General features: G+C 40.0%; 1 protein-coding gene across 1 annotated transcript; it reads left to right on the forward strand.

The window, feature by feature from the left end:
• Positions 1 to 207: 207 nt before the first annotated feature.
• On the forward strand, positions 208 to 21934 carry LOC141803266 (uncharacterized). The gene is made up of 8 exons (XM_074687228.1): positions 208 to 522; positions 10559 to 10889; positions 10991 to 11264; positions 12819 to 14303; positions 17899 to 18175; positions 18634 to 18964; positions 19052 to 19325; positions 19907 to 21934. Exons 1-8 carry the CDS (start codon positions 326 to 328, stop codon positions 21508 to 21510), a joined length of 4773 nt encoding a protein of 1590 aa, XP_074543329.1. The 5' UTR covers positions 208 to 325; the 3' UTR covers positions 21511 to 21934.
• The last annotated feature ends 67 nt before the right edge of the window (positions 21935 to 22001 follow it).

Here is a 22001-nt window from a genome sequence, read left to right on the forward strand (position 1 = left end):
CTCCTTCCTTTAAAATGTAACAATGAACCAAAAATCAACTTAAAGTGCAACAGCAACATAAAACGGCATATCTTCTTTTAATATTAGTTGAAAGACCATTAATAAACACTCTTGAAAGGGGCAACTTTTATATTTCTATCACTTACTGCTATGAGGCCTACTCCGCACTCCAATCCAACAGGTGGCGATAACGCACCTACAGCTGTTTGTTATCCGCCAATAAATCAAACAGAAGAAGAGGAAGTTGCCACCGTGAGGCACCGGTCATGAGTAGGATTAGTCGTCTGACCTGAAGAAAAGGATTTCTTGGGGTTATTTTGTGGTGATGGCGGACTCTGGAGCTAGACCTGAATGTCCAAAAAGATTCAGGACCAAAGAGCAGATCAAACATGAACGGGACAGTGATCGAGCCCGGGCCAAAACGCGGGTTAACCTCGGCGATGCTTTCAACAGCTGGAGGGAGCTAAGGCGGTCAAAGGGACTGAAATCAGACCCCGAGTTGGCCCTCTTCCTTCTAAACGGGTTTGTAATGCCTAATTTATTTTTACATTCGCGGTTTGACATTTTATATCACCGCAGTGACTGCTGGGAGCTCAGCCAGAGCAGCGCGGCTAGCTCTTGCTAGCTCTTTAGCTAGCTGTAGAGCTAGCCGTGCTGTTTTGTCGTCACTCACACGTTCCAGCGCGTGCAGTAAAATGATTGGCTAACCACTGGAGCGTTTAGTTTTGTTATCGTGGGATGAATTAATGTTTGTGTTATTTCTCATGAAGAAGTTTGATAAATGAGGCTGTAGATGTTTTACTCCCCCAGCCTAAAAGATTTCCTTCTGCTTCTCAGTTCATTGAGTTGTTCAGGTTGTTTATCAGATTAAAGCTGATTAAAAGTTCTGAAATGACTCATTTTTTATGGAAGCTTGGTGCATTCACTTGAAGAAAAAAAAAAAAACTCAGGTTTTTCAGAGTAGTTAATTCTTCGGTTTGTTTTTTTTTGTGGTAATTAATTCTGTTTTTCTGATTAATATTTTTTATTCGTTTGTTTCTTGTTATAATTATTATGTTTTTTTTTTTTTTTTTTTGGGGGGGGGGGGGGGGGGGGGGGGGGAATATTTCTTTTATTAGGGTTATCAACATTGCACATTTCCATTACAATGTACACAATACCCCCTTTTTTGTCCCCCCTGAACAACCAACATATTAACCCCACTCCCACCTAGATATCAAAATAACAAAAATAATACAAAATAATAAGAATAAAATAAAAAACATTGCTGATACTAAGTTAAATAATAGTGAAAATAATTGATAATTCTTATAATAAATCACACTTAAAAAAAATAAGTATTTAAAAAAATAGAATAAAATAAAAATGAAAAATAAAAAATGTAGCTGAGCACAGAAACAAGTTTTGCTCAATGTGATTGTCCAACAGTACATTAGTCATCTAAAGACCTAAGTGAGTCAACAAAGGGCAAAAAAGGACCCCATATCTTATTCAAATTGTCAGAGCAACCTCTAATGCTGTATTTAATTTTTGCCAAGTAAAGAAAAGACATGAGGTCCCTCAGCTAAGAATAAGGAGATGGTGGTATTTGTTTGTTTTTTGTTATAATTATTTCTGTTTTCATGAGTAATTTTTTTGTGGTAATTAATTCTGTTTTTCTGAATTTTTTTCATTGTTTTTTTTTTTTTAATAATTATATCTGTTTTAATGAGCAATTTTTTTCTGTGTTTAGATGACTTTTTTCCTGTGATTCAGATTATATTTTTCCTGAAGTATCGAGATTCTTAGAAATCCCGTGGGAATCTCAACCTGCTGTTTTTCCTGGTAATTTTTTTCCTCCTGTTTTTAGGAGTAAATTTTTTCCTGAAGTATCGAGCTACTTTGAAATCCCGTGAGAACCTCCAACCTGGATGTGTGATGTCTCCTGTGTCCCACACGGATCAGAGGTCCTGTACGGCACATATATGCCTTATCCTTAACTTTCTACCGGTCTGTACCGGGTCAATAAAGGTAAGGTATTAGCCACACAGGGTATGATACCCTTGTTATGTTTGTTGTTCAATGTAATACTTAAGGAATAGACGAAGATGTGACATTAAAGAAATGCATTGCTTCTACACTGGAAAGCCGGTAGAAAGTTAAGGATAAGGCATATATGTGCCGAACAGGATCTCTGATCCGTGCGGGACACAGGAGCCACCACACATCCACGGGAGTCGTCTGCAGGTTGGAGGTTCTCACAGGATTTCAAGGAAGCTCGATACTTCAGGAAAAAAAATACTCCTAAAAACAGGAAAAAAGAAATCTGAAAACAGAAAAAAAATTACTCATAAAAACAGAAATATTTATAACAAAAAACAAACCAATGAAAAAATATTAATCAGAAAAACAAAATTAATTACCACAAAAAAACAAACCAAAGAATAATTTTTTTTTCTTCAAGTGAATGCAATACGCTTCCGTTATCTTCGTCTCATTTTTTTTTTTTATCAGTAAAACCTCACAGCATAGTAGGCTGTGTAGACTTGTTGTATCCTCTGTATAATAAGTAGCACTGTGATCTTTATTCTTTGTTGTTGTCATGATTTGTCTTATTTTGTGTGGTGCAGAGCAGGGGCAGCGCTCTCTACGCCCTCTGAAGGGGCTCATCAAAAAGTCATTGACGTGGATGAGACGATGCCTGAAGAAACACCATCAGAGCATGAAGAGGAAGACACATCAGAGTTCCCAGACCTCATGGCTGTGCAGGACGAGGACGACCTCACTGAGAAGAGCGCGTGCATCGCATACGAAGAGTGTTTGAGAAAACTGGGCTCGTTTCTGCAGCTTCCCATCCAGACGTGTCCTCATGTTGATCCCATCACAAAAACAAAGTGCGGCTGTTGTTCACCGTTTCATGTGGGAATCAGCAGGAGGGGCACTGCATTCATCATGGAGTGGGTAAGCTCTGTTTACTACGTGAAGACAGACCCATTGAGAAGCTTCTAGTTGTGGTTAACTGATCGATATGTGCTCCTTTCTTTGTTTTCCTCACTGACAGTTTTGCTCCAACGGTCACAGTGTGTGGAAGTGGAACTCTCAGCCTCTGCTCAAATATGGGATGCAGTCTGGAGACTTAATGTTGTCGAGCAGCATTCTTCTCTCAGGCAGCAGCTACACAAAGGTCGGCCTGTTATTCAAACACATGAATATGGGGATGGTGGTGGACACGACGCTCCACAGCATACAGGACTCCTCCATGAAGGACTACTGGCAGAGGAAACGAGCAGAGGTCCTCGCTCGGCTAAAGGAAAGGAACAGTGAGACCGCTCATGGTAATTTTAGTTTTTACAATCTTAACATTATTATTTATGAATAAACAGTAAACATATAGAGATTAGGGCTGTGACTTTAATGCGTTCATTAGATTAATTAATTACACCGCACATTAACGCATTATAAAAATCAACGCAATATTAACTCATGGGCTGCTAGTCATTTTCAGAGCATCTTGAATGATCTTTTAAGACCCAAATAATAATGTTTTCTATGACCATGTTAACACCAAAGTTACTTAAGAAGAGTGGACTCTCTTTTTTATGTCTCTCTTCCTGTTTTTGGTCCAAAAAATAGAAATATCCAACTTTATGATCGCGTTCATCTCGGGCGCTCCATCCTTTGATCCTCTCCATGATCTCCGTCCGTCTTTTCTCACGATGGCGCCGCTCTTTCTCTCTGAACTACAGCGACACATCCTCAGTTGGAGCGTGAGCTGCCTGAACTTTTCTGACTCGCAGCGTCTCTCTGTGTCTCTATCATCTCACATTTCTCCTCATATCCATGCTGAGCTCTCGTCCAAAGAGCACACCGCTCTCACCCACAGTAGTTTACGAGCAGGATTTTGATCGACAAGCCCCACCAGACCCCGCCTCCCTCCGCTGAAAAATATAATTTACTTCTATAGACGCAGTAAACAGTAATCAAATGTCAATGGCAGGGAACACAGACATTTTAATTAATATTGTCCAGATGAAAAAAAAAGGATTCGCAAATCTTCTCTTTTTTGTGTATTCATTCAGTTAGTCATGCACTATAATTTTGTAATGCCCTACAGTTCAAGTTCTTTATGTGGGCACCTTAAGCAGATATAAGATTAAAATGATGATTAATTAGATCAATTGATTACAAATCCTGTAAATAATTAGATTATTTTTTAATCTCCTGACAGCACTATTTACCACATAACGGCTGATGAAAGTACTTGAAAGTAGTGTCCTCAAAAAAACATCATCTGAACAAAATAAACAGGATTTTGTTGTTTAAACTTGTGTATGAGAATATTCAATTATTTAGTCTTCTACCAAAATCTGTTTGAATTGAAAAGTGTTGCTTCTGATGTTGAACATTGATGTGATTAATTACGATTAATTAATTACAAATGGCATAATTAATTAAATTAATTTTTTTAATCAAGTCCCACCACTAATAGAGACATGTGGGAGCAAATTCCTCCCTCAGTCTGCCCCCTCTACCTGAGCTCACTGAAGAGGATAGTCCAGAATCAGATAATCGTAACACCCAAAGCTATGCAAATTTTAAAATTAAAAAATTTTTTTTTAAATAAACTCTTTTATAAAATAAACTCTCCTGTCTCGTTTAACGCTTGAAAAGCCCTAAAGACATATATTTAAAAAAGAAGAAGTTTGCTGCAAGTGTAGAAATCCAGCGTGTGCAGGAAATATGTGATTTAAGTACAGCTGACCCTGTTTTATTTCCTCTGTGTCGTAGAGTTTCATGGAGACGTCCAGCAGCTGCAGATCAAAGAGGAGCCTTCATGGCAGCAGGACTGGAGCTGCAGTCTGGACCAGCAGGACATGAAGCCCCAGCACATTAAAAAGGGGCAGGATGAATTTTTGGAGACTGCCAAGAACGAAGAACAGCCTCAGGGACTGACGGAGGATGATACCAACACACTCCCTTTGAATGTCGTCGCTGTGAAAATTGAAGACGACGAGGAGAGACTTCATCTCAGGAGACAGACTGAGCCATTAGAAACAGGAGATAACAAGGAGGACTGTGGAGGACCAGAACCAGACAGGATCTCACATCCAGAGAGCTCTTCAACGCCTGAGATTGAGGTCATGATTGAAGACTCTTCTGAAACTGAGACTGCTGACAGCGATGATTGCCAGTGGACCAGAGAGAAACGGTCAGGATCGAATGCTGATGAATTATATTCTTGCTCTGAGTGCAATGAAAGCTTTAACCGTCAAGAAAGTCTGATCAGACACAAAATGGATCACACGGGAGTGAAACCATTCAGTTGTTCTGACTGTGGGAAAAGGTTTACAACAAGACATTATCTGATCAGACACAGAGTACTTCACACTGAAGGGAAACCATTTAGTTGTTCTGACTGTGGCAAAAGTTTTACACTAAAGATTAATCTGAAAAGACACAGAGTAATCCATACTAGAGAGAAACACTTCAGTTGTTCTGATTGTAAAAAAGTATTTTTACAAAAAAATCACCTGAGACGTCACATGGCAAATCACAGAGAGGAGAAACCCTTCAGCTGCTCTGAGTGCAGTCTCACCTTTAACACGAAAAGTGATCTCATGGCTCACATGCCGCAGCACTCGAAGCTGAAACCCTTTAGCTGCTCTGTGTGCAACAAAAGCTATTCTTATAAACCAAGACTGGTCAGACACATGAAGTTTCACACTGAAGAGAAACCCTTCACCTGCTCTGAATGTGGAAAAAAATTTGAACATAAGCACAGTCTGAACATTCACATGAGGAATCACACAGACAGGAAACTCCTCAGCTGCTCCGGGTGTGATAAACAATTTAAATACAAGTGCCTACTGATCAGACACTCAAGGACTCACACAGGAGAGAGACCCTTCAGCTGCTCTGTTTGCCATAGTACATTTAAACGACGGGCGCATGTGAGTTCACACATGCTGCTTCACACAGGAGAGAAACCTTACAGCTGTTCTGACTGTGGAAGAAGTTTCAACCAGAAGTCCGTTCTTACTTCACACATGAGGACTCACACCGGGGAGAGACCCTTCAGCTGCTCTGTTTGCCAACAGAAATTTAGACAAAGGGGGCATTTGAAAACACATATGCAGACTCACAAAAAGGAGAAACAAGTCGGCCGCCCCAGGAGCAATCAAGGCTTAAACAACGAATGGTATCAGTTTCTGACCTCACATGTAAGGGTTCTTTCACAAGGGAAAGAGAAACCCAACGGCTGCAGTGTCATAAGCAAAGATTCATGAGGGTGTAAGCGGTCATGCATCAGTGCTTCATCAAAAACAAACATAGAAGAGGGGAAATGGTTTTACATTTTGGAGGAGTATTGAGGTTTTTTTGATAGATTGTTCTGTAATCAGTGTTGATTTCACCAAATGAAGTCCGTTTCCTGTTTGGATGATTAAAAGAAACTCGGGGGAGAAACCCTGGATTAGACCAAACGTTGATACCTCAGAGGGAAAGACCATCGACGATGTTCTACTGTGCCTCAGATTTATAACTTATTGTCAGTTATATTTCATGTAGGACATCCACAGCTATGTTTCATTCTTATGAGAATTTGTTCCACGATATCAAACTTTCAACAAGATTTTTGAGTATGTGTTTGCCGTAGACTTCTGAATGTTAACTAGGAATCCAAAGGTGAGATAATTCATTTATTTGCAACATTCATGTTTATATTGAACATTGAGATTTACACTAAGCATTCAAATTTAACAGAGAGGATATCTTTATAATAGTTTTCACACCAACATGTCATCGCAGATGTTGTTCTAAGTGAGATTAAAAAGTGACTAAAAACCACACACTGTGTTTCTGATGTTTTCAAGCTGAATGCAGTGTTTCACTAAAAGAAGAAGAAAAAGTTAGGTTTGTTTTCTGAAACTCTTTTTCCCTGAAGGACGGATTAACGATAAAAATAAAAATAAGTCAAACTGGATAAAGAGTTTTAGTGGCAGAACATCGGCTGGATGTTTTGTGCCAGGGATGAATCCTAAAGAGTAATATTGCGATGATTCACCTTTTCATCAAAGAAAATTCAAAACTAAGGGACCTCAACTCAGCTCCAACAACTTGATTTCACTGTATCAGGAACAGACGGGCGATGTTGTGGAGACTACATCCATATTTTATACAGTCTGTGAATATTAATCATCTTTCACTGATGCGGGTAAGAGATCGTCACAAAATGTAAATGATTCAAAGCATGTTTGAAAGTGTGTGTGGGTGTGTGTGTGTGTGTGTCCTCAGTGAAGTGTGTCAGTCTCTGCTGAAGCTTCCAGCTGCAGCTGTCAGTTCAGTTTCTGTTCAGTCTGACTGAGGGAGGTTTTTGTATGACACTTTTTCACTGTGTGAACACATGCTGACTGTTGATCTCATGTTCACTCTGACAGTAGTAAACTGCTGCATCTTCAGTCTGGACTCCACTGATGGTCAGAGCACAGTTAGATCCAGATCCACTGCCTGAAAAATGACTTGATATCCCTGATGCTCGAGTGCTAGCATGGTGAATGAGCAATTTAGGAGTTTTTCCATCCTTCTGTTGGTACCAGTGTAATTCGGGGCCATAGCCGCTATGATAATAAACATCCTGACTGGTCCTACATGAGATGGTGACGGTCTCTCCTGGATTGGGGCTGACTGCTGCAGGCTGAGTCACTGTGACCTGTCCTCTGGACTCTGAGGATACAGAGACAAAAACAGAAAGCAGAGTCAGGCTTTTGTGGGCTTCATTTCAGAGGGACGGATGTTGATAGAGGAGAGGACTTTGATTCTCTGGACTTTACCTGTGAAGCAGCAGCAGAGGAGAGTCCAGATGAGGACGCAGCTCACAGTCATGCTTTGATGATGAAGACGAGGAGGAGGAGGAGGAGGAGGAGGATTTGTCTGTCTTGTGTTGTGATGAAGGACAGCTGTCAGTCATCCAGTGTTCAACTCTCAGGACTATAAACTCTCCCAGAGCACTGGAGCATGCTGCTGCTGATGCAAACTCTCTCTATGGAAATGCTCTACATCAGTGAACCTCTTAGGGTTCAGACTTCCTCTGTTTTGTTTTTGTTTTCTTTACTGCAGAATCTCAGAATTCACATCTGATTTTCCTTAAAAAATAAACAATGTTATTCTATAATAGAAAAGAAGAACTATCATTAAGACATTCTTGTATCTTGATAATCAAATTCTGATCTGCCAGTGGATCAAAATGCTGCTTATACTTTTTATCTGAAGAACTGAAACCTGTCTGCTGTCACAGTTCAGCAGTGATGTGTGTTTCCTCTGTCACTGAGCTGAAAGGAGGAATAAAAGGTTTGAGACCAGCTTCACACTCCTCTGCTGCCACCTACAGGACACTGTTAGTTTTAGAATCTGAATCAGAATCAGCTTTATTAGCCAAGTATTTCCAAGGAAACAAGGAATTTGACTCTGGTCAAAACTGCACTCTCTCAGTACGAATGTTGTGAATAGAAAAACACTGAGAAACACTAAACATTAAAAGGTAGAAAAATAGAACTTAAGTAGTAGGGGAATTAATAATTACGATATTAAATGATAACAATATTTACCTCTCAACAATAGTTTTCTCTCTGGAAGCCAAAAAAAGAGATAATTGTCAGCAAAGATATCTAAAGTTTCAGATCTGGAGAGTTATTTAACAGTAATGAAAGAGAACGAATTTGATCTTGAAATTTTATGTTCATACATCTGCTATATTCAGTTCCGTATTATCAAATTCTGCTTCGGTAAACCCTGATGCACATTTTGCGTTCTTTGAGCAGTAGCCATTTCTTAGGGTTTTATTTTACAGAACCTTTTATCAACAGGATACCTGAAATTCACAAATGTAATGTGATCAAAACCTTTAATAACTACTGCGCACATAGAACAAATCTGATTAAGTTAGTCATCAAGTGCCTTTTTAAAATTTATTTTTAGGCTGAAAAGAGACTTAATGGATATCCGGTGTAAATAAATGTGTGCCAGAATCAGGTTCATCAACAAGTGATTTTTACATCAATCAATCGAACTTTATTTGTATAGCACTTTTCATACAGGATTTTGTAACACAAAGTGCTTCACATGAGAAAAAAAAAAAAGTGGAATAAAAAGCGGGAATTGCATAATTAAACCAAACCATATTCAACATACACACTTACTTACTCAAACACATGAAGACATGAAAAGGAAATTCTGACAGAGAGCAGAATAAGAAGACTGAGGAAACGCCATCTTGTATTAAAAATGAGGAAACACAAGAGCTAAAAGTAATATGATACTTAAAAATACTCGAAAATACCAGAGGGTAAGATATATCAATGAGTAAATAAATAAACAAGATAATATAACAGTATAGAATAAAAGTTAGATAATATTGTAAAATGAGATTGTGTAACATCAGGTGCGTAATAAAATCAGCTAAAATTGGAGAGAGATTTAACAAAAAAATAAAAATTCCAAGTAAAAAGTAAAAAAAATTAAAAATAAATAATTCATAAAATGAAATAAAAATCTGACTGAAATGTAGTAATAAAACAAAATAAAAGGGTTAAAATAAGTTACATATAACATAAAATATTATAAATACAATCAGCTAAAAGTGAGCATCACAATGAATTTGCCTTGGTGTGATGGTACAAACAAGTTTGCCAAAACAAGATATTTCAAAAATAAAAATATACAAAAAAATAGATAGAGATATGATTAGTTTTTAACTTTTTTTACTGCTAAATGTCCTGCTCCACACTCCAATCCAGTAGGTGGCGGTAATGCGCTTTAGCTGGTTGCTAACAGCCATTAATTCAAACAGAAGAAGAAGCTAGCACCGAGCACCGTGAGGAGTCATATCATGGGTGGGATCTGAGGATTTATTGGGCTTATTTTGTGGTGATGGCGGACACTAAAGCTGGATCTGGGACGCCAAAAAGATTCAGGACCAAAGAGCAGATCAAACATAAACGGGACAGTGATCGAGCCCGGGCTAAAACTCGGGTTAACCTCGGTGATGCTTTCAAACGATGGAGAGAGCTGAGGCAGTCAAAGGGACTGAAAAACGACCCCGAGTTAGCCCTCTACCTTCTCAACAGGTATTCAATGCTTCATTTATTTCCACATTTACGACGTAACGTGTCATTTTACTGCAATGACTGCTGGGAGCTCAGTCAGAATCACACGGCTAACTAGCTAGCTAGCGTTAGCGGCACATACTGAGCCAAAACAGCACGTCTAGCTCTTAGCTGTTAGCTCTTAGCGTGACGTTAGCTCCTCCACATCACAATCCCATTTACAGCACGTGCGATAAAATGATTGGCTAACCACTGAAGCATTTATTTAGTTATTGTAGGATGAATACACGTTTTATTGGGTATTTCAGGTGATCGGTTGTGATTTTTTTAATGGTTCAACTTTTTATCATTTTATATCGCAAAAGCCTCACATTATACCAGGGCTGTGTAGACTTTTCATATCCTGTGTTTAATAGGTCATGCTGTAATCATTATTATTATCAACACCTGTATGATTTGTCTTGTTTTTTGTGGTGCAGAGCAGGGGCAGCGCTCTCTACGCCCTCTGAAGGAGCTCATCAAAAAGTCATTGACGTGGATGAGACGGTGCCTGAAGAAACACCATCAGAGCATGAAGAGGAAGACACATCAGAGTTCCCAGACCCCGTGGCTGTGCAGGACGAGGACGACCTCACTGAGAAGAGCGCGTGCATCGCATACGAAGAGTGTTTGAGAAAACTGGGCTCGTTTCTGCAGCTTCCCATCCAGACGTGTCCTCATGTTGATCCCACCACAAAGACAAAGTGCGGCTGTTGTTCACCGTTTGAGGTGGGAATCAGCAGGAGGGGCACTGCATTCATCATGGAATGGGTAAGCTCTGTTTAAGACGTGAAGACAGACCCATTGAGAAGCTTCTAGTTTGTGATTAACTGAACGATATGTGCTCCTTTCTTTGTTTTTCTCTCTGACAGAGCTGCTCCAACGGTCACAGTGTGTGGAAGTGGAACTCTCAGCCTCAGCTCAAATTTGGGATGCAGTCTGGAGACTTAATGTTGTCGAGCAGCATTCTTCTCTCAGGCAGCAGCTACACAAAGGTCGGCCTGTTATTCAAACACATGAATATGGGAATGATGGTGGACACGACGCTCCACAGCATACAGGACTCCTCCATGAAGGACTACTGGCAGAGGAAACGAGCAGAGGTCCTCGCTCGGCTAAAGGAACGGAACAGTGAGACCGCTCATGGTAATTCTAGTTTCTACAATCTTAACATTATTATTTATGAATAAACAGTAAACATATAGAGATTAGGGCTGTGACTTCAATGCGTTCATTAGATTAATTAATTACACCGCACATTAACGCATTATAAAAATCAACGCAATATTAACTCATGGGCTGCTAGTCATTTTCAGAGCATCTTGAATGATCTTTTAAGACCCAAATAATAATGTTTTCTATGACCATGTTAACACCAAAGTTACTTAAGAAGAGTGGACTCTCTTTTTTATGTCTCTCTTCCTGTTTTTGGTCCAAAAAATAGAAATATCAAACTTTATGATCGCGTTCATCTCGGGCGCTCCATCCTTTGATCCTCTCCATGATCTCCGTCCGTCTTTTCTCACGATGGCGCCGCTCTTTCTGTCTGAACTACAGCGACACATCCTCAGTTGGAGCGTGAGCTGCCTGAACTTTTCTGACTCGCAGCGTCTCTCTGTGTCTCTATCATCTCACATTTCTCCTCATATCCATGCTGAGCTCTCGTCCAAAGAGCACACCGCTCTCACCCACAGTAGTTTACGAGCAGGATTTTGATCGACAAGCCCCACCAGACCCCGCCTCCCTCCGCTGAAAAATATAATTTACTTCTATAGACGCAGTAAACAGTAATCCAATGTCAATGGCAGGGAACACAGACATTTTAATTAATATTGTCCAGATGAAAAAAAAAGGATTCGCAAATCTTCTCTTTTTCGTGTATTCATTCAGTTAGTCATGCACTATAATTTTGTAATGCCCTACAGTTCAAGTTCTTTATGTGGGCACCTTAAGCAGATATAAGATTAAAATGATGATTAATTAGATCAATTGATTACAAATCCTGTAAATAATTAGATTATTTTTTAATCTCCTGACAGCACTATTTACCACATAACGGCTGATGAAAGTACTTGAAAGTGGTGTCCTCAAAAAAACATCATCTGAGCAAAATAAACAGGATTTTGTTGTTTAAACTTGTGTATGAGAATATTCAATTATTTAGTCTTCTACCAAAATCTGTTTGAATTGAAAAGTGTTGCTTCTGATGTTGAACATTGATGTGATTAATTACGATTAATTAATTACAAATGGCATAATTAATTAGATTAATTATTTTAATCAAGTTCCACCACTAATAGAGATATGTGGGAGCAAATTCCTCCCTCAGTCTGCCCCCTCTACCTGAGCTCACTGAAGAGGATAGTCCAGAATCAGATAATCATAACACCCAAAGCTATGCAAATTTTAAAATAGACTCTTTTATTGATCTATGTCAGATTTTTTAAACCGAAAAAATATCCAAACAGAAGACACAGCTCCTCTCCTTGGACCACTTCCTTTTTGCATGTTCCTGGTTTCTTTTTCTGTCTCCTTTCCTACTCTATCCACTGCCCTCTCCTGTCTCGTTTAATGCTTGAAAAGCCCTAAAGACATATATTTAAAAAAGAAGAAGTTTGCTGCAAGTGTAGAAATCCAGCATGTGCAGGAAATATGTGATTTAAGTACAGCTGACCCTGTTTTATTTCCTCTGTGTCGTAGAGTTTCATGGAGACGTCCAGCAGCTGCAGATCAAAGAGGAGCCTTCATGGCAGCAGGACTGGAGCTGCAGTCTGGACCAGCAGGACATGAAGCCCCAGCACATTAAAAAGGGGCAGGATGAATTTTTGGAGACTGCCAAGAACGAAGAACAGCCTCAGGGACTGACGGAGGATGATACCAACACACTCCCTTTGAATGTCGTCGCTGTGAAAATTGAAGACGACGAGGAGAGACTTCATCTCAGGAGACAGACTGAGCCATTAGAAACAGGAGATAACAAGGAGGACTGTGGAGGACCAGAACCAGACAGGATCTCACATCCAGAGAGCTCTTCAACACCTGAGATTGAGGTCATGATTGAAGACTCTTCTGAAACTGAGACTGCTGACAGCGATGATTGCCAGTGGACCAGAGAGAAACGGTCAGGATCGAATGCTGATGAATTATATTCTTGCTCTGAGTGCGATGAAAGCTTTAACCGTCAAGAAAGTCTGATTAGACACAAAATGGATCACTCGGGAGTGAAACCATTCAGTTGTTCTGACTGTGGGAAAAGGTTTACAACAAGACATTATCTGAACAGACACAGAGTACTTCACACTGAAGGGAAACCATTCAGTTGTTCTGACTGTGGCAAAAGTTTTACACTAAAGATTAATCTGAAAAGACACAGAGTAATCCATACTAGAGAGAAACACTTCAGTTGTTCTGATTGTGGAAAAGTATCTTTACAAAAAAATCACCTGAGACGTCACATGGCAAATCACAGAGAGGAGAAACCCTTCAGCTGCTCTGAGTGCAGTCTCACCTTTAACACGAAAAGTGATCTCATGGCTCACATGCCGCAGCACTCGAAGCTGAAACCCTTTAGCTGCTCTGTGTGCAACAAAAGCTATTCTTATAAACCAAGACTGGTCAGACACATGAAGTTTCACACTGAAGAGAAACCCTTCACCTGCTCTGAATGTGGAAAAAAATTTGAACATAAGCACAGTCTGAACATTCACATGAGGAATCACACAGACAGGAAACTCTTCAGCTGCTCCGGGTGTGATAAACAATTTCAATACAAGTGCCTACTGATCAGACACTCAAGGACTCACACAGGAGAGAGACCCTTCAGCTGCTCTGTTTGCCATAGTACATTTAAACGACAGGCGCATGTGAGTTCACACATGCTGCTTCACACAGGAGAGAAACCTTACAGCTGTTCTGACTGTGGAAGAAGTTTCAACCAGAAGTCCGTTCTTACTTCACACATGAGGACTCACACCGGGGAGAGACCCTTCAGCTGCTCTGTTTGCCAACAGAAATTTAGACAAAGGGGGCATTTGAAAACACATATGCAGACTCACAAAAAGGAGAAACAAATCGGTCGCCCCAGGAGCAATCAAGGCTTAAACAACGAATGGTATCAGTTTCTGACCTCACATGTAAGGGTTCTTTCACAAGGGAAAGAGAAACCCAACGGCTGCAGTGTCATAAGCAAAGATTCATGAGGGTGTAAGCGGTCATGCATCAGTGCTTCATCAAAAACAAACATAGAAGAGGGGAAATTATTTTACATTTTGGAGGAGTATTGAGGTTTTTTTGATAGATTGTTCTGTAATCAGTGTTGATTTCACTAAAAGAAGTCAGTTTCCTGTTTGGATGATTAAAAGAAACTCGGGGGAGAAACCCTGGATTAGACCAAACGTTGATACCTCAGAGGGAAAGACCATCGACGATGTTCTACTGTGCCTCAGATTTATAACTTATTGTCCGTTATATTTCATGTAGGACATCCACAGCTATGTTTCATTCTTATGAGAATTTGTTCCACGATATCAAACTTTCAACAAGATTTTCGAGTATGTGTTTGCCGTAGACTTCTGAATGTTAACTATGAATCCAAAGGTGAGATAATTCATTTATTTGCAACATTCATGTTTATATTGAACATTGAGATTTACACTAAGCATTCAAATTTAACAGAGACGATATCTTTATAATAGTATTTACACCAACATGTCATCGCAGATGTTGTTCTAAGTGAGATTAAAAAGTGACTAAAAACCACACACTGTGTTTCTGATGTTTTCAAGCTGAATGCTATGAGCAGTGTTTCACTAAAAGAAGAAGAAAAAGTTAGGTTTGTTTTCTGGAACTCTTTTTCCCTGAAGGGCGGATTAACGATAAAAATAAAAATAAGTCAAATTGGATAAAGAGTTTTAGTGGCAGAACATCGGCTGGATGTTTTGTGCCAGGGATGAATCCCAAAGAGTAATATTGCGATGATTCACCTTTTCATCAAAGAAAATTCAAAACTAAGGGACCTCAACTCAACTCCAACAACTTGATTTCACTGTATCAGGAACAGACAGGCGATGTCGTGGAGACTACATCCATATTTTATACAGTCTGTGAATATTAATCATCTTTCACTGATGCGGGTAAGAGATTGTCACAAAATGTAGATGATTCAAAGCATGTTTGAAAGTGTGTGTGTGTGTGTGTGTGTGTGTGTGTGTGTCCTCAGTGAAGTGTGTCAGTCTCTGCTGAAGCTTCCAGCTGCAGCTGTCAGTTCAGTTTCTGTTCAGTCTGACTGAGGGAGGTTTTTGTACGACCATTTTTCACTGTGTGGACACATGCTGACTGTTGATCTCATGTTCACTCTGACAGTAATAAACTGCTGCATCTTCAGTCTGGACTCCACTGATGCTCAGAGCAAAGTTAGATCCAGATCCACTGCCTGAAAAATGACTTGATATCCCTGATGCTCGAGTGCTAGCATGGTGAATGAGCAATTTAGGAGTTTCTCCATCCTTCTGTTGGTACCAGTGTAATTCGGGGCCATAGCCGCTATGATAATAAACATCCTGACTGGTCCTACATGAGATGGTGACGGTCTCTCCTGGATTGGAGCTGACTGCTGCAGGCTGAGTCACTGTGACCTGTCCTCTGGACTCTGAGGATACAGAGACAAAAACAGAAAGCAGAGTCAGGCTTTTGTGGGCTTCATTTCAGAGGGACGGATGTTGATAGAGGAGAGGACTTTGATTCTCTGGACTTTACCTGTGAAGCAGCAGCAGAGGAGAGTCCAGATGAGGACGCAGCTCACAGTCATGCTTTGATGATGAAGACGAGGAGGAGGAGGAGGAGGAGGAGGAGGAGGATTTGTCTGTCTTGTGTTGTGATGAAGGACAGCTGTCAGTCATCCAGTGTTCAACTCTCAGGACTATAAACTCTCCCAGAGCACTGGAGCATGCTGCTGCTGATGCAAACTCTCTCTATGGAAATGCTCTACATCAGTGAACCTCTTAGGGTTCAGACTTCCTCTGTTTTGTTTTTGTTTTATTTACTGCAGAATCTCAGAATTCACATCTGATTTTCCTTAAAAAATAAATAATGTTATTCTATAATAGAAAAGAAGAACTATCATTAAGACATTCTTGTATCTTGATAATCAAATTCTGATCTGCCAGTGGATCAAAATGCTGCTTATACTTTTTATCTGAAGAACTGAAACCTGTCTGCTGTCACAGTTCAGCAGTGATCTGTGTTTCCTCTGTCACTGAGCTGAAAGGAGGAATAAAAGGTTTGAGACCAGCTCCACACTCCTCTGCTGCCACCTACAGGACACTGTTAGTTTTAGAATCTGAATCAGAATCAGCTTTATTAGCCAAGTATTTCCAAGGAAACAAGGAATTTGACTCTGGTCAAAACTGCACTCTCTCAGTACGAATGTTGTGAATAGAAAAACACTGAGAAAGACTAAACATTAAAAGGTAGAAAAATAGAACTTAAGTAGTAGGGGAATCAATAATTACGATATTAAATGATAACAATATTTACCTCTCAACAATAGTTTTCTTCCTGGAAGCCAAAAAAGATATAATTGTCAGCAAAGATATCTAAAGTTTCAGATCTGGAGAGTTATTTAACAGTAATGAAAGAGAACGAATTCGATCTTGAAATTTATGTTCATACATCTGCTATATTCAGTTCCGTATTATCAAATTCTGCTTCGGTAAACCCTGATGCACATTTTGCGTTTTCTTGAGCAGTAGCCATTTCTTAGGGTTTTATTTTACAGAACCTCTTTTATCAACAGGATACCTGAAATTCACAAATGTAATGTGATCAAAACCTTTAATAACTACTGCGCACATAGAACAAATCTGATGAAGTTAGTCATCAAGTGCCTTTTTAAAATATATTTTTAGGCTGAAAAGAGACTTAATGGATATCCGGTGTAAATAAATGTGTGCCAGAATCAGGTTCATCAACAAGTGATTTTTACATCAATCAATCAAACTTTATTTGTATAGCACTTTTCATACAGGATTTTGTAACACAAAGTGCTTCACATGAGGAAGAAAAAAAAAAGTGGAATAAAAAGCAGGAATTGCATAATTAAACCAAACCATATTCAACATACACACTTACTTACTCAAACACATGAAGACATGAAAAGGAAATTCTGACAGAGAGCAGAATAAGAAGACTGAGGAAACGCCATCTTGTATTAAAAATGAGGAAACACAAGAGCTAAAAGTAATATGATACTTAAAAATACTCGAAAATACCAGAGGGTAAGATATATCAATGAGTAAATAAATAAACAAGATAATATAACAGTATAGAATAAAAGTTAGATAATATTGTAAAATGAGATTGTGTAACATCAGGTGCGTAATAAAATCAGCTAAAATTGGAGAGAGATTTAACAAAAAAATAAAAAATTCCAAGGAAAAAGTAAAAAAAAAATAAAAATAAATAATTCATAAAATGAAATAAAAATCTGACTGAAATGTAGTAATAAAACAAAATAAAAGGGTTAAAATAAGTTACATATAACATAAAATATTATAAATACAACCAGTTAAAAGTGAACATCACAGTGAATTTGCCTTGGTGTGATGGTACAAACAAGTTTGCCAAAACAAGATATTTAAAAAATAAAAATATACAAAAAAATAGATAGAGATATGATTAGTTTTTAACTTTTTTTACTGCTAAATGTCCTGCTCCACGCTCCAATCCAGTAGGTGGCGGTAATGCGCTTTAGCTGGTTGCTAACAGCCATTAATTCAAACAGAAGAAGAAGCTAGCACCCACCACCGCGAGAAGTCATATCATGGGTGGGATCTGAGGATTTATTGGGCTTATTTTGTGGTGATGGCGGACACTAAAGCTGGATCTGGGACGCTAAAAAGATTCAGGACCAAAGAGCAGATCAAACATAAACGGGACAGTGATCGAGCCCGGGCTAAAACTCGGGTTAACCTCGGTGATGCTTTCAAACGATGGAGAGAGCTGAGGCAGTCAAAGGGACTGAAAAACGACCCCGAGTTAGCCCTCTACCTTCTTAACAGGTATTTAATGCTTCATTTATTACTACATTTGCGACGTAACGTGTCATTTTACTGCAATGACTGCTGGGAGCTCAGTCAGAACCACACGGCTAGCTAGCTAGCTAGCGTTAGCGGCACATACTGAGCCAAAACAGCACGTCTAGCTCTTAGCTGTTAGCTCTTAGCGTGACGTTAGCCCCTCCACATCACAATCCCATTTACAGCACGTGCGATAAAATGATTGGCTAATCACTGAAGCATTTATTTAGTTATTGTAGGATGAATACACGTTTTATTGGGTATTTCAGGTGATCGGTTGTGATTTTTTTAATGGTTCAACTTTTTATCATTTTATATCGCAAAAGCCTCACATTGTACCAGGGCTGTGTAGACTTTTCATATCCTGAGTATAGTAGGTCATGCTGTAATCATTATTATTATCAACACCTGTATGATTTGTCTTGTTTTGTGTGGTGCAGAGCAGGGGCAGCGCTCTCTACGCCCTCTGAAGCAGATCATCAAAAAGTCATTGACGTGGATGAGACGATGCCTGAAGAAACACCATCAGAGCATGAAGAAGAAGACAAATCAGAGTTCCCAGACCCCGTGGCTGTGCAGGACGAGGACGACCTCACTGAGAAGAGCGCGTGCATCGCATACGAAGAGTGTTTGAGAAAACTGGGCTCGTTTCTGCAGCTTCCCATCCAGACGTGTCCTCATGTCGATCCCACCACAAAGACAAAGTGCAGCTGTTGTTCACCGTTTGAGGTGGGAATCATCAGGAGGGGCACTGCATTCATCATGGAATGGGTAAGCTCTGTTTAAGACGTGAAGACAGACCAATTGAGAAGCTTATTGTTTGTGGTTAACTCCTTTCTTTGTTTTTCTCACTGACAGAGCTGCTCCAACGGTCACAGTGTGTGGAAGTGGAACTCTCAGCCTCTGCTCAAATTTGGGATGCAGTCTGGAGACTTAATGTTGTCGAGCAGCATTCTTCTCTCAGGCAGCAGCTACACAAAGGTCGGCCTGTTATTCAAACACATGAATATGGGAATGGTGGTGGACACGACGCTCCACAGCATACAGGACTCCTCCATGAAGGACTACTGGCAGAGGAAACGAGCAGAGGTCCTCGCTCGACTAAAGGAACGGAACAGTGAGACCGCTCATGGTAATTTTTAGTTTTCACAATCAAATCCAAACACACCAGGTCTAAATAAGAAAGTGTGGCCAGAAGAGGAGTAATAATGTCTGTGCCTTGAGGAAATACCTCAGCAGTATGACAACTGTCATGCCAATCACTCAGCATATTTCACAATAAATCATTTGTGGTCTATTTTAGATGTTTAAAAAAAACAATAAAACTTCCAAACAGAAGATGCCGCTCCTCTCCTGGATACAATTACCTTTTGCATGTTTCTGGTTTTTCTATCTTTCTTTTTTTTTCCTCACTTTTATTTTCATAATTTTCTGCACACCTTAGCCTCTCCCAGCTGTTTAGCAGAGCGACAGCTTGGAAGCTATACCCAGAATGCATCTGTGTTGGTTCAACACACAGTACCACCAAGAAATAAAATCACAGTTTTATTCTTGAGTGGGTAACGTTTGCTTTAAGTGTAAAAACCGAGCGTTTGCTTTTGCAGGAAACACATTTGATGATAAAAGTAGCAAACAATAAGAGCAGCGTGTCTTCACACGTGAGTTTAACTTTTCCGTGTTTGGTTTTTAACACAGCTCTCATCTGTGCCGTAGAGTTTCCTGGGGACGTCCAGCAGCTGCAGATGAAAGAGGAGCCTTCATGGCACCAGGAGTGGAGCTGCAGTCTGGACCAGGAGGACATTAAGCTCCAGCACATTAAAGAGAGGCAGGATGAATCTCTGGAGACCGTCCAGAATGGAGAACATCTTCAGGGACTGGAGGAGGATGATACCAACACTCTCCCTTTGAATGTTGTCGCTGTGAAAGAAGAAGAAGTTGAAGTGAGACCTCATCTATTGCAACTTAACCAAAGACAAACTGATCAGATGGAAACCGGAGAGAGTGAAGAGGACTGTGGAGGACCAGAATCAGACAGGATCTCAGATCCAGAGAGCTCTTCAACACCAGAGATTGAGGTCATGATTGGAGACTCCTCTGAACCTGACACTGATGACAGTGACGATTGCCCGTGGACCAGAGAAAGTTTTAATTCTGATGAAATTTATAGCTGCTCTGAGTGTGGTGAAAGATTTAACTGCAAAGAAAATCTGATCAAACACAATGTAGCCCACACAGGAGTGAAACCATTCTGTTGTTCTGATTGTGGGAAAAGATTCACGCAAAGACTTGACCTCACACGTCACATTGCAAATCACAGAGAGGAGAAACTCTTCAGTTGCTGTGAGTGCGGTAAAAAATACTGTGATCAAAGAAAACTGACTAGACACATGAAGATTCACACAGGGGGGAAACCCTTCGGCTGCTCAGAATGTGAAAAACAATTTAAAGAGAAGTCCCTCCTGATCAGACACATGATGATTCACACAGGGGAGAAACCCTTTAGCTGCTCTGACTGTGGAAAAAGATTCAACCAGAAGTCCAGTCTCACCAGACACATGATGAGTCACACAGGAGAAAAAGCATTAAGCTGCTCTGAGTGTGGGAAACGTTTTAAGAATAAGTACATTCTGACTGGGCATATGAGGATTCACACTGGGGAGAAACCCTTCAGCTGCTCTGAATGTGGAAAAAAGTTTGGCCGGAAGTTTTATCTGAAGAGCCACATGGCTCTGCATAAAGATGAGAAACCCTACAGCTGCTCAGAATGTGGCAAAGGTTTCAACCAAAAGTCTGGTCTGACTTCCCACATGGAATATCATAGGAGAGAGAAACTATTCAGCTGCTCTGAATGCGGTAAAAGATATAATGTTAAAAGAAATTTAGACAGACACATGCTTGTTCACACAGGAGAGAGACCCTTCAGCTGCTCTGTTTGCAGCAAAACATTTAAACAACAGGCACATCTGAGTTCGCATATGCCGGTTCACACCGAAGAGAAACGCTTCAGCTGCTCTGAGTGCAGTAAAAGCTTTTACCGAAAGTGGCATCTGACCTCTCATATGTTAGTTCACACAGGAGGAAGAGAGAAACGCCACGGCTGCAGCGTTTGTAACCAAAGATTCACTTGGTGGTCTCAGTTGAAGAAACACGAGTGTGTAGGTGATCAGGCTTCAGAGCTTCATCAAAACCAAAGTACAGAGAAAGACGAGGCAGACACAAGAGGTGGCTGTGGAGGTACATCACAAGAGAGGAGCTCAGATTTAGAAAGAGTTTTACAACCAGAGGCTGAGATCAAGACAGAATTCAATGATCTGTGAGTTGGGATGGGGACTGAATTAGCTTCTTTCATAGGTACCATCTGAATTCAGTCTGTAATTCCAAGTAAGGATTCACATGAAATCAACAGGTACCATGTTTGGGTCGGTGGTTTTCCATGTTGGACATGAACATTACATTGCAAGTTTATATATTGAGAAATAAACGTAAAAATTGAAAACTTTGAGATTTTATTATTAAAGAAATTAGTGTTTATTACCACATAAACACACACAAATGTAAAGAAAATTGGTACAGTTGAGTAACAGTACTGATTGCCAGGTACTGGGCATTGGTACCGTACTGTTTCAAATGCAAGAGGTACCTATAGCCGCGTTTCCACCAAGCAGACCGGTTCCGTTCGTCTCGGTACGGCTCGCATTTCGTGGCATTTCCACTGACTTATCCCAGGACAGATCCCCAAAAACTGAGACAAACCTGCCTACTTTTTTGGGACCCTTTTGTATGGGTGCCAGACTGAACCAATCCGCTC

This window comes from Halichoeres trimaculatus, unplaced genomic scaffold (assembly GCF_033239565.1).
Source record: "Halichoeres trimaculatus isolate MK-OKI-2021-1 unplaced genomic scaffold, fHalTri1.1 fHalTri1_scaffold_14, whole genome shotgun sequence".
Taxonomy (NCBI): Eukaryota; Metazoa; Chordata; class Actinopteri; order Labriformes; family Labridae; genus Halichoeres; species Halichoeres trimaculatus.

What these genes read in the sequence shown, in the direction of transcription:
- LOC141803266 (XM_074687228.1), top strand. Translation starts at nt 326, where the DNA reads ATGGCGGACTCTGGAGCTAGACCTGAATGTCCAAAAAGATTCAGGACC. An exon ending in GCCCTCTTCCTTCTAAACGG is followed by an intron (nt 523 to 10,558) that starts GTTTGTAATGCC and finishes TTTGTGGTGCAG; the next exon opens with AGCAGGGGCAGCGCTCTCTA. An exon ending in CTGCATTCATCATGGAATGG is followed by an intron (nt 18,965 to 19,051) that starts GTAAGCTCTGTT and finishes TCTCACTGACAG; the next exon opens with AGCTGCTCCAACGGTCACAG.